Source organism: Colossoma macropomum, unplaced genomic scaffold (assembly GCF_904425465.1).
Source record: "Colossoma macropomum unplaced genomic scaffold, Colossoma_macropomum, whole genome shotgun sequence".
Lineage (NCBI taxonomy): Eukaryota > Metazoa > Chordata > Actinopteri > Characiformes > Serrasalmidae > Colossoma > Colossoma macropomum.
This window is the reverse complement of record NW_023495849.1, coordinates 25746-38721: the sequence shown is the minus strand read 5'-3', so window position 1 is coordinate 38721 and position 12976 is coordinate 25746. Positions and strand designations below refer to the sequence as shown.

Sequence of the window (12976 nt, the reverse complement as noted above, 5' to 3'; positions counted from 1 at the left end):
TGTCATTGATTTGGTAGTAGCAAAGTGTTTAAAGGCAGTCTGAAAGTTTGTTTTCAATGATCCCTAGTTGACCAAGCTTCATTTTCTGTCTGTCATTAGACTCAAATGTTCTTACATATTGTGTTCTATATTACTATGTACCCCCTTTACAAGTAAGATAAAGATTTATTCAGTGCTTTGCTCTTTCAGTAGGTTACCATGGAAATCGAACAATAACAGCAACCTCACTTCAAACGTGCTCTGTCAGTCAAAGGGTCTTGAATCTAGGTGTCTTTGTTTATAGCTATAATGTTCATTTACAGTCATGTACCTGGGGTGGCGAAATACTGAGTGAAGACAGAATCATGTGCCATTGTCAGGTCACTGTGTTTCTGCATTAGGACCACTAAATGTGGTACCCTGTGTTATTCGTGCACAGACCATAAAGCATTTTGTGAGCTCCTGCACAAGGTGGCTGGGCGACACTTGTGGTGAAGTAACACAAGCAACAAAAGAGCTGAAAGTGTTGAGCCTCATTAGCCAGACAGTTGGAAACCTACGCTGACAGCAAGAGTCTGCTGCAGGTAATTAGTCAAAAATGCTGGTGGCAATATATTATACATAAGTCCAGATGCTAATTCAGGTTAACATGAGAGAAAACATAGAATTCAGTATCCAGCAATAAAGGGTAATTAACCAATCAAGGAAGAAAGCAGAGCCTAACATCAAGGGGCATGCATGAATATTTCAGCTGCTTCCAGCAGTGTCCCAGTACGGTTCTATTAAAGCTTGCACCTCACTCGTTCTGTCCATTAATTTTGTCTGTTTGTTAATATTTTCTATCTGCAAGACATTTTAAACTACTGAGCTCTGTATATAGTTGTTGTGTATATGAATATGTATTATTTATATGTGTGTTTGTGTTTTTTTTTTTTTAAGTGCAAATTTTTCTCTGTTTCTGTTTACAGCTAATGAGAACGACGGAATATAGAGAGCGACGAATCTTGTACATATATCTTGAGCTGCAACTGAGGACTAATGGTATGTGTTTTGGATCTTATTTGGATTTTTGGATGTTATTTCTATAATGACCCAAATTGCTTGCTGTTCTTTCAAGGACATTTAACAAATTTTCAGGTTTAAAAGTACAAACCAAAGGAAAGATCAAAGAGGATAATACCAATTTTTTAGAGTCATCTAAGCTCCATAGAGATCTAATTTGGTACAAATACAAACAGTGCTAACTTAAGTATATACATATACTTAATTCCTAGCATACTTGTTCACATTCTTCTGTCTTTTACATCACAAGTCTTTTACTGGATTTTTAATTTTATGCAACATATTTGAATAGTCCTCTGGCAGAAGCTCTAAATCAGAAGGTCTAAATCTTGGTTCCAACATAGAGCTGTTAGTCACTGGGTCATTTGACTAAAACCAATATTTGACTGCACTGTTAACAGTCCCACACCTATTTTCTAAGATACATGGACTCTTTTATGCATTTAGTCTAGTGAGTAGTCCAAATTTAGGTTTGCAGAGAGCTGTCCAGTGTCGCAATATTAATAAAGATCAATTACAAATATTGACCTCTTGGTAGTTTTCATGTTTTATTATCATAGAATATTAAATCGCAGTGGATTCAGTTTTTTTTTATTTTTTTTTTTTAATTAACAGAAACAGAGATTCATGACAAAGCGAAAACACATCTCTGCAAAGCAATTTATATTGATTACAAATATAAAACACAAAGTAAATGGTTGCATAAGTACACTAATTGCATTATTATGACTCTACTAAACTTTAATCATTGAAGCCAATTGGTGTTAAGTCATATTTAGTTAAATGGAGATCATTTGTGTGCACTCAAGGGATTCCAAGTGATTGTTATATAAATATGTTTGTATCGGGAATGTCCGACTTCTAGTGAGTCAGTATTGTGACATAACCTACACCATGAAGAAAAAAGAACACTCCAATCAGCTTTGTGACAAGGTGATTGAAAAACACAAGTCAGGGAATGGATAGAACATTTGCAAGTTTTTGAATATCCCTTGGAGTACAGTTAAATCAATCATTGAGAAATGAAAAGAGTAAGGCACAGCTGTAAATCTGCCAAGAACAGGCCGTGCACAAAGACCATGCAAGAAGGAAGCTAGTGAGGGAGGCCAACAAGAGACCTATGACAACACCGTGTTACAAGCTTTGGTGTATGAGATTGGAGAGACTGTGCATACAACAGTTAACCAGGTGCTTCACCAGTTGTAGCATTGTAGAAGAGCACCAAAAAGCCTTTGTTAAATAATGCTCACATTCAGCATACAGCCAAAGTTACACAGGAATGACTCAAAAACATTGTTAATGTCCAGGAGTGGCTGAGTGGAAGTCCAAATCTCAGTCTCTAGTATGGATAGGGTGGGCTTGGGTAGTTATTGGCTGCTTGTAGAAGCAGAAGGGGAAGTAACAAATAAGCTGCAAGTATGCTACAAACATGATAGTAATTATTATCAGTAATCATGTATCATCTTGTAGAGTAAATACTTAATAATATTAAGTAATTGACACAGATTAAAAATAATGTTGATACAGATAAAAAGTAGCGAAACCAAGCTTTTTTTTTGCCTTGGCTGTGGTGCCACACACTTCTCTGTCGACTGTAACACTCATTGGCCCCATTTGCAAGTTCACATGGTTTTGCTTATCCAGAAAAGAACACAACATATTTACTTCTATATTGAAATGTTTAATCTTGTGGCTGGTTGTGGAGGTATGATGGGTTTGATGGCTGTTTCACAGGCGGATGTGGGCAAGATCGACACTACATTTTGCAGGCTCAGAGGGACATGTTTTTGGGCATTAATAATCAAGCCTGTGAAGACCTCTACTATGATGGCTCTTTAAAAGTTTGTAAGCTCTTTGGGGCTTTTTATGTCATACGTTATGTTTAGAGAAAGAAGTTGATGTGATAAATCCATGTCAGTTTATACATACAGCATGATTTACTTTTAATGGAATGTGATATTAATATTTGTGTATCCTAAAGGTTTTAATTCAGTCAGTTGTGGTCAGCCCCCCTTGGTAATCACTCATGCAATCAATGGCTATTCAAGTTGTGCTTTAAAGTCAGTTTTACAATATTAGGGGCTCAGTGCAATCTAAAAATGTAGAATATTATGGAATATATCAACAACATATTGAGATACATTTCAGTTTTATGGGAAATCTGACCTTGGAGTACCCTTGTCCTGTTTTGTTTTGCCTGCTCTAACACACCTGTTCCAATCAGCTAATCACCAAACCCATACTCAGTTGAAGTGGGTGTTTTGGAGCAGGAAGCCACTAAAATATGCAGGGCAGGAGTACTCCAGATTGGGAACCACTGCTCTAATAGTGTTGAAAGCCCCCAGAGAGTCAGTCTAGATATAAAGGTCTTCCTGCTTTGGCTGTCTGTTTTTTGCCTACTACAAGAAAGCCTGTTTGTTTTCTAAACAAAGAGGCAATTTAGCATAATATCTGTTTGTAGTACTAAGAAGGTTAAAGGTCACTTGCAATGTTAAAAACAAACTTTAAGCTTTTACATATGAATGCACTATTATTATTTTCTTTCTCCTAAGCCAAGATAAAAGGCTATATTAGAGGTAAGGAAATAATTGCATAATTACAGTAACCGAAGGTGCAGGTATGGTGTTTCCCATTTTTGTCATGGGGAGGCAATGGAGAGACATACTAGCAAACTTAATTTAAGGGTTATGACAGTTACTTTGCACTAACAGTTTATCCACAAATGCTGCAAATAGTTTGTGAGGGCACACAGTCAAACATGTGCTCCTCATTTGACATCACAATTCACAATCGCTTCCATTGTGTATGTATGCAGTGTAGTTGTAGACTGAAAGTCGACAGTTATACAAAGACACACACGCACACATACACACACACACACACACATACACACACACACACACACACACACACACACACATATATAGAGGGCAAAAGTCTTAGATGCTGTGAGCAACCAACAACTGTAAAAGCTCTGTGAGCTAAAATGAGGGGTGTTCTCACAGGCTTAATCTGAAAATCGTGGGTGTAGAAGAGAACGCTGAGAAGGGTTGCCCAACAGCCTTTGTGTCCAAGCTTATACCACAGCTTCTCTCCAGAGCTAACTTCTCAAAACCCATAAACGTCAACAGAGCGCACAGAGCACTGAAGCCAAAGCCTGTCACTGGGCAGAAGCCATGCCCTATCATAGCAAAGTTGCACCATGACCATGAGAAGGACTGTGAATAATATAAGGTCTTCTGTGTCAGTGTAATCAAACGGCATTTAGTTTATCCTTTACCACAGAGCAGGGGAGTGACTTTTAGGTGGGGTCGATGTGTCAGTTTAGTTTCTATTTTGCTTAGATCCTACTCTTGCTTGCTGTCACCTTGAGTATGTTGGGGTTTAGCTGTTTCCTTTGGGAAAGATTTTTATGGGATGAAAGGTTTGTTAGTTGCTTATGCTGTTGTTACTTTTCTTTTACCAGACTACATATGTTTTATTGTATTTTACTTTTATTTTACCTTATTTATGGAGCCTATCCTTTTAGACATGAAGCTAATGAAAAAAATGAATGTAGGAGGTACTACCACATTTACCAGCTTGAACGTCAAAGGTATGGGGGCACCAAGTTAAAAGAGAAAAGTTTTTGCTCTTTCAAAATCCCACGCAGCTGACATTTATTTTTCTGCAGGAGACACTTATAAAATCTACTGAACAAAGAAGTCTCAGAACCAACTGGATATCACAAGTGTATTAATCTGCCTTTCCTTCCAAGGCGAGGGGTGTAGCCAAACTTTTCCCTAAATTGCTACCCTTTCGGCTCTTGTCCATTGTCACCGACCTTGGCAGTAGATACCTCATAGTTTCAGGTTGCTTTGACTTTTTCCAGTTACATGTATTAATATATGTGGTCAGATGAAATTTTGAAAATTTATGAAATTTGTGGAAAATGAAGGGACGATTTTAATTGTTATCTAAACCCATATCTCCATAATGATCTGACCCATATTTTAAAATTAAAATATGAATATAACATCATAATGGGTAACCTGGTTAGTGACCTCTTAAGTTAAACCAAAAACCTTTCAAGCTTTGGGATAAGCCACATAAATATTTAGAATAAAGATTTTTATATCAATTTGTTTACCTCCAAATGTCAGTTGACTGATTCAGAGATAGAGGATTTTCTTAGTACTAGTAATATTTCTAAATTAACTGAAATGGCCGAAGAGGCAATCAAATCACTCCAAGTGGTGAGTCTGCGAGGCCAGATGGTTTTGGCATAGAATATTATAAAGCATGTGCCAAGGTCATTGCTCCCCTCCTGCTCAGAATGTACAAAAATGCGAGAAGTCATAATGCATCTCCAAAAGACTTTTTATGAAGCAAATATCTGTTTGATTTTAAAGAAGGAAGGAACTGAACTTGCAGGGTACAGATCCAAAAGTCTGCTCAGTTATGGCCAAAAAATAATTGCAAAAGTAATGGCTAAGAGATTGGATGAACATGTGTCATCTCTTAATTATTCTGGCCAAACAGGCTTTGTTTCTAGCAGATTGTCCTTTGTAAATGTTTGCCACTTATACTTAATGTAATGTTTAGCAACGATAATAAAGGATTGAAACCCTCTGTTATATCTTCAAACATTGAAAAAGCTTTTGACCAGCTTAAATGGAGATATATGCATCTAGTCTTAAAGCATTTTGGTTATGGTGACAGTTTTTGTCTTTCATCAAGATGTTGTATTTGGCCTGCAAGTCGTCTTTACTCTGCATCCACGAAAGGTCTGAATATTTCCCCAGCATCGTGGTGCTGCTTGCATCCTCTGTTGTTCAGTCTGGCATTGGAAACTTTGGCTATATGTATCAGAGATTATTGCAGTATTAAAGGAGCTAGACTAGGCAATGTGGAGAGCAAAATGTCATTATATGCTGAAAACATGATTGTATATCCTTCCCATACCTCTTTGTCCCCCGCCTCAACCTCTTTTGGAATTCAAAAATGATCTTGATCACATAAATAAATTGAAAGGACACATTAAGACTTGAGATTTCTGCTCTTGTCTGTGGTGGGATGAGTTATGCGGTAAAAATGATCTCTGTCCCCAGATTTCTTCACCTTTTTCAGATTCTGCCAATATTTTTAACCTCTGCTTTTTTAAGACGCTAGCTTTGATAATAATGCCTTTTATTTGGGGTTTTAAAGCATAGATCTATGGCGCACCTACAATAATGTAAGTATGCCGGGGGGCTACATCTGCACATCTTTTAGCATTTCTGTTGGGGAGTTAATACCATCATCATTAATAGAAAATTTTATTTACAATGTACTTATAAAAATAACAGTTTCTTTTTATCTTCTTGTTTTTGGCAAAAATTGTAAACATCTAGAGAGCCTCTGTATTGCTGAACCCTCTATTTACATTAAATGTTTCGGTCCTGACCCCAAACCAGACATGAACAGTACTTGCAAGTAGTGATTTGTGTGTGAGGAATGCTTCCAAAAATGAAAAGAAAGAAAAGATAGGAGAAAGAAAAGAAAGCAATTTTATTCTATGAAAATGCATATAGTCTGTAAGTGGTGAAAATGAACCTGTTAGCTTGAAGCAGGCTACCTTTGCTCCTCTAAGATTAGAGAGGTCTGAGTGTTTTCATTATGCTCCTCTTTTAGCTGACATTTAATCAATGCAGGCAAACATTAAGCAAGCTATTCATACTAAATCAGCTGTCCTTGCTCCTGCCTGGTGCCTGTCTCCTTGTCCCTATACCCTTAACCAATGAACCAGCCCTGTCTCCCTGTCTACTCAGCTTCTCTCAACTGAAGAACAAGGTGAGCTGCATTGTGTTGAATGACATGTCAGTTGGCATAGTTGCAGGGGGTCCATGAGAATTTCTTTTTTTCATTATTTTGAAAAAAAGAAAAATGATTAAATCCTTTTCAGTGATAAGCATTTAAACACTGTGATTACTTATTCCATTATTAGCTATATTTGAAAATAAGTGTTCTACAAACTATTGTGTGTTGTTGTGTTTTGTTTTTTTTTTTTGTAACAAAGATACACAAGTTGCATCATATTTGTGATTTTAGGTTAGCGACTGTCCATTTTACAGCTTCCGGTACATCGAGGGATTAGCTTTTTGATGTTAGATCATTCTGAAGTGTTATATTTTCAAGGTTGACGTGGCCTGTGGTGTTGGTGTGGTGGGCCCAAATGTAATATCTTTTCATGGGGCCCAAAGTACCTGGTGGCACCCCTGCATGCAGTTACTAAAACATCTCTGGCTGCAGTGTTGTTTTTGGAAGTAGAGTCTATCAACCAGTTAGTAGGTGAGACCTAAGTCTACTTAACAATCTGTTTCAACCACAATTTCACACAAGCCCAAAATGACAAGATATTTTAAACTTGGAAGGAAAAGGGAGTTATTTTAATTAGAGACTTATATATAAAAGAATTCTTTGCAAAATTTCATTGCTTACATGTCCAGTGAAACGGTGGTTTACAAATTTTGAAGCATCTGATGTATGCAAGTGTGCTGAGGGCACAGTAGCACACATGCTCTGGTTCTGTTCTCATTTATATATTTTTTTGGACAAATATATTTGAATTCTGTTCAAAAATGTATGATAAACAGATTTGCCCTGGTGTAAGGCTGTCTGTGGTTGTTCAGATGCTTACCTCACATTGCCCAGTTGTGAATAAAAGGTTCTTGGCCTGCAAATGGTAATAACTGAAAAAGTAATATTCAGAGAGTGGAAATCTGTCTCCCCACCCAGCTTTCAAAGATGGTCAATGAAAATGGTTTCTGCTTTTGAACTAGAGGATAAGGTACTATAGACCTTTACTGCAGAGTAAATTTGAGAGAGTCTGGTGCCCTTTCCTCAACTGCTTTAGCTAGCTACATTCCTAATTTAGCATAGTATTAATGATCACACACCTCTTGTAATTCTCAACTCAGTGGAAGTCTAAATGCTCTAATGTAATCTGGATGTTTTTTGTATACAGGTCTCTCTTGTACATCTGAAATTCCTGAAAATGAATTATCAAAAAATGACAGTGCTATACATTTTTTCATTGCATTCTGAGATTGAATTGAATTAAGCTTAATTTGATATAGAGGGGAAAGTCCTTTGCCATGGGAAATCTCTGTAGAGTGCCAAGGGCACTAATGAATTAATGCAGCTGAATTCGCTAACGCCAAGGGACAGACAAGACCCTGGTAGTGAAAAGCAGAAAGAGGCCCAGCAGACAAAGGGGAAGTACTGATCTATACTGCATTAATTAGTTGCTTGGTTGTGGCATCGATCTGTCTATCTCGCTGCAGTTGGTAATTTCTTCATATGGATAATGGTGCTGGCACTAGCTGGTTAACGTGTAGAGGCATCTTAATAACTTTAGAAGTTTTTAGTACTTAGTATGCATCTTTGAGTGGAATATACTTTGGATCAATGCACATTTGTTCTTAAGACACTGCTTAAAGTATAGAAGAAATTGAAATATAGTATGTCCCTCTCCTATTGTAATGCAGTATCACCAGTCCAGGAGGGTAAAAACCAGTGCATATAACCAGTGCTTTATTTTCCTTGTGAATTTTATGGATGGAGTTGAATTGATCTTGTGCTTTTGTTTTGTCATAGCATTTCATAGACCTTGGGCTCAGTCGACACCAAATTTGGAAAACAAGACCCCAGACACAGAATATCAGATTTCTGATTAACTCCACATTTCTCGCACTACATTAGTGTAAAGCAGGTTCATATTTAGGCAGAGCATATGGTTATATAAATATGTTTCCTCAAAAGTTTATTTGCCAAAGACAGTAATACCCCATCAAGAATTTTATCTAGCCTGTATATGACCAAGCAACAGTGTAAAACACTGCAACATTGCATCCAGTCTGCTTGCCTGGACTTCAGTCATTTCTACTTGCAGCTACATTTTTTTAAAACATATTTTGGGATCCAAGCACCAAAGTTGTTAGACCATTTCTTGGAATTGCTAGGATTCCTCTTTTTCTATTTCTTCCTTATCTTAACCATCTTCGTGTTGGTCGTCATCTGCACTGCCTTTATCTTCTTTGTCTTCAAAGTGCAGTGGAGAGCAGATACTGTAAGTCATGAACTGCATTTGGCAGGCTTAGTATTGGCCAATTTTCTTGAAATTTGAATTCTGTCTTCAAATAGGTACTTTCTGTGGCCATATGACATTTGACTCTTGGCCACAGGTTTGACACAAGAAAATGTGTTTATATGATACAGCCCTGTGAGACTGATCATTTTGCCAAAAGGTCTTCAAAATTTTTTTTTAAAAAATTTTAATCTAGTCCTTATATTTTCATCTGATCATCTCAAAATTAGCCTTAAAACAGTCTGTGGAGTCGCAAGGTAAGTAATATATATATATATATATATATATATATATATATATATATATATATATATATATATATATATATATATATATATATATTATTTTTTTTTTTTTTTTTTTAATAGATAAGTCTGCCGATTTTGCAAAATTACTTAATCATTCCATGGTTTAGATGTAAACAAAATCATTCAGAGTAGTTTGGTGTGAAATGCGCCTTTCTAGAGAAATTTGCCAAGTCAAAATTGTTCACCATTGTAGTACTAGGACATGTGCATGTCTACACTGCAAATATCACCATTTTATCTGCTATCCAAAATGACAAGTGAACTGACATGTGTCTTATAAGGTTTTACATGTCAGCAAAACTCAGCTTATGTGAGTAACGTTATTCATTAAAGGAGCTGCGATAGATCACAGTTGCACCTCACTGGTGAATTGTTCAGAATGGCTGTGAACTGTGCTGAACTTAAAAATACCAAAGTCAAATTCACTTTCTTCAAATGCCAGCTGCCAAAGAAAACTGCTGTTCCCTGTGTTGTATTTTCCACAACAGAAACTGGAATCAAGGTATGAAACAAATGAAATAAATTTGTCACCATTAGTGACCGTGCATATATCACTGTTAGCCATAAGCTTACAGTCTAAAGTAGTCTTACCTTGCTATCCTGCCTCATAAACTGGTAAGCAGAGCGGAAAGTTATTTGTTGTTGACACTACCGATTTCCATTCGCTCTGGGTTGTTCTGCCTTGGTACTGGCGGATTCAGCTTTGCTCTGTCTTCTTCAAGCCGCTGCAAGTCATTTGTGTGTTCTGGTTCAAATTGAAATGGTTCTACGACATTTTGGAAAGCGACTTCGTCAAAGTCCTCAACATACTCTGCCATCTTCCAAAATAAGAAAACTGTAAAAATAAACTGTAAACAAAAGCTGCTGCTGGCGTTAGACGTGTTCAACAGCTGTAGCTACTACCTAGCAGGGGTGGGAATCTTTAGGCACCTCATGATTCGAATATGATTCACTGGGCTGCAATGTGATTATAGAACGATTATCGATGCATCTTGATGCATCTTTTTTCTATAGAGGATTTCTTTTTTTCTCACTGTGTGACAACTTGGAACTGTTAAAGCACAGTATTTGTTCTGATCCATAATGAATTTACTTCCAATATCTTTTGTTAATAAAACAAACAGAAGAGATGTGCGAAGTCAACTCGAAGGCTCTCATTCCTTCTCTTGTTTGGAGCACATGAGACACAGGCTGCCACTCATCTGTGATAAAATGCGCAGTTACAGTGAAATAAGATTTGTGGCAATAGGTGTCCACGCAGCAGATTACAGCTCTCCTACCCGTTTTCTTCAGTGATTCTACAACTTCGGTTTTGGTGTTGCTGTATAGAGTAAAATATCAAGACTGGACACTGTATCTTGGCTGCAAAGTGGGCATAGTGCACATAGTGCAAAAGGCCTGGTTCTCGGATGCAAATCCTTGGAAATAAAAGCGATAGAGTTTGTAGTTCGCTTTGTCCTTTCTGAGTTGGGTGGAAGCATTGACATCACTTGATTGATGGTCCTCTGGTTGGCAGCAACTACAACCGGGCGGAAATTGGGTCAAAACATGTACAATGGTTTTCCCCCTCAACTCCATAGAAGCCAAAGTGCTTCCATACGCTAGCTCAGGGGTCGGCAACCTGCGGCTCTTTTACTAGCCGGTTGCGGCTCCACATCAGAATTAGATTTCTAGGTAAAAATAAAATAATCCTCCTTTGCAGTACAATAAAACTCTGCTGATCATTCAAACACAGTTTTAACAATAAATGATCTTAAATGCTGGAATTAATGTAGCCTATAACTGCTAGTTCACTTAGCCTAGTAGCTAACAAAAAGGCAAAGAGAAAGATTTAAGACGAACATCGATAATTTGGAGACAAATAGACTTATTTGCATTTATAATCACTCAGCTGGTTTCCTGATAAATTTAATCTGCAACGAGAAACTGTCAAACACTAAAAAAACACGTGAAACTGAAGTCAGTTTCTTGTTCTCCAGCTTCTCGTTCGAATTTTCCCATTCCACCTTAAATGGTGCAGCAGTTACATTCTGGTGCCTCAGGCACCATTTAAGGTGGAATGGGAAAATTCAAATGAGAAACTGACTTCAGCCTTGTAAAAAAATAGAACATTTTGAGAGACATTTTACAAGAAACTGTTCTACTTTTGTGGAAAAGTTTCCAGCTGGTGATGCAAGAAAAGCAGCTACAGCTGAGCTAAAGCTTAAAGCAGAGCAAAGTAAGTCTGCGTTTGTGTTTGTATTATATTTTTAGCCTATACTAGGACATTAGCATGTACTGAGACACATGTACAGCCAAGATGGTAAAATGGACTTAAAACGTTGTGGCTCCCAAGGTGGTTTGATTTTTGTTGAAAGGACAAAATTACTCATTAACATTTGGGTTGCCGACCACTGCACTAGCTTTTAATGTAGTGTGCACGCCACAGACTGTGCGGCCGGAGCACTTCCGCACTTTGCAAAGATCCGCCTTTTGCGTTTCGTCAACATTATCAATTAAAATTTAGAAAATCTATTTTTGACATTTGTGAATCAGTTCTGAATCATCCACATCTGCATCGCGATGCATCTAAGCATCGATTTTTTTTTTTTTCCCCCCCACCCCTACTATCTAGTAACAGCAAAAGCGTGTTAGCTTGTGCACATTGATCTCAACTGAGAATACGGTTTTGTTAGGAAACACAGAAGTAATCCTGGAGTAAAAGTTTATACTAAAAATATGTTTTGGTTAAATTTTTTAACAAAACAATGTCTTGGGTATCAAGCAACGTGTTCATAACCATTTTGTGTAATAACTTGACGGGACATAGCTTTTAGAGCCATTAAATGCTTGGACATCTGGTTCCTAGTGCTATTTGGTACACAATTCTGACTTTCTCTGGAAAGGCACACTTCACACCAAACTCTGAATGATTTTGTTCACATATAAACCATTAAATGATTAAATAATTTTGCAAAATCGGTGGAGTTCCCCTTTAACGTAGTATAACTGCTACACATGAATAATTCTGTACGGGCTAAAATATTCTAATTTAAGGGGCCGTCAGAGATTTTATCGTAGCCAAATTTGGGTCTTGGTTGAATTTACAAGATTCAGATGTGTACATCAGTTCCACCCAAATTGAAAATTTGGATCAACTTAAGTGAAGATAATTAAGTACTTACACAGTAATTATGTTGATGTAACATTTTATTCATGTGGATCCAATGGCTTGGCGTTGTCATGTTGAATTAAGCATGGGTGTCCCTAAAAAGGCATCATCTAGAAGGCTGCAAGTGTTGTTCCAAAATGTGTCTATATCTGTCATTGTTTAGCGTGCCTTCACAGATGTGCAAGTTACCCATGCCATAGGCACTAATACAAACCCATACCATGACAGACCCTGGCTTTTGAACTTTACACTGGCAACAATCAGCAGTGTCCTTTTCTTCTGTTGCCTGTAGATGTCCAATATTTACAGTAATCATAAGGGTTGACTTGTCTGACCATAGTAATGTGGTCCTGGAGGCCCAGTGTTCAG

At 37.3% G+C, this 12976-nt stretch overlaps 1 protein-coding gene across 1 annotated transcript in view; it reads left to right on the top strand.

The window, feature by feature from the left end:
- tspan18b (tetraspanin 18b) overlaps positions 1-12976 on the top strand; it is a 48621-nt gene that overhangs the window by 17163 nt on the left and 18482 nt on the right. Inside the window, exon 2 of the mRNA XM_036563659.1 lies at positions 948-1020. Within this exon, the coding sequence (XP_036419552.1) occupies positions 1018-1020 (3 nt within the window). The 5' untranslated portion in view covers positions 948-1017. The remainder of the gene's footprint in view (positions 1-947; positions 1021-12976) is intronic.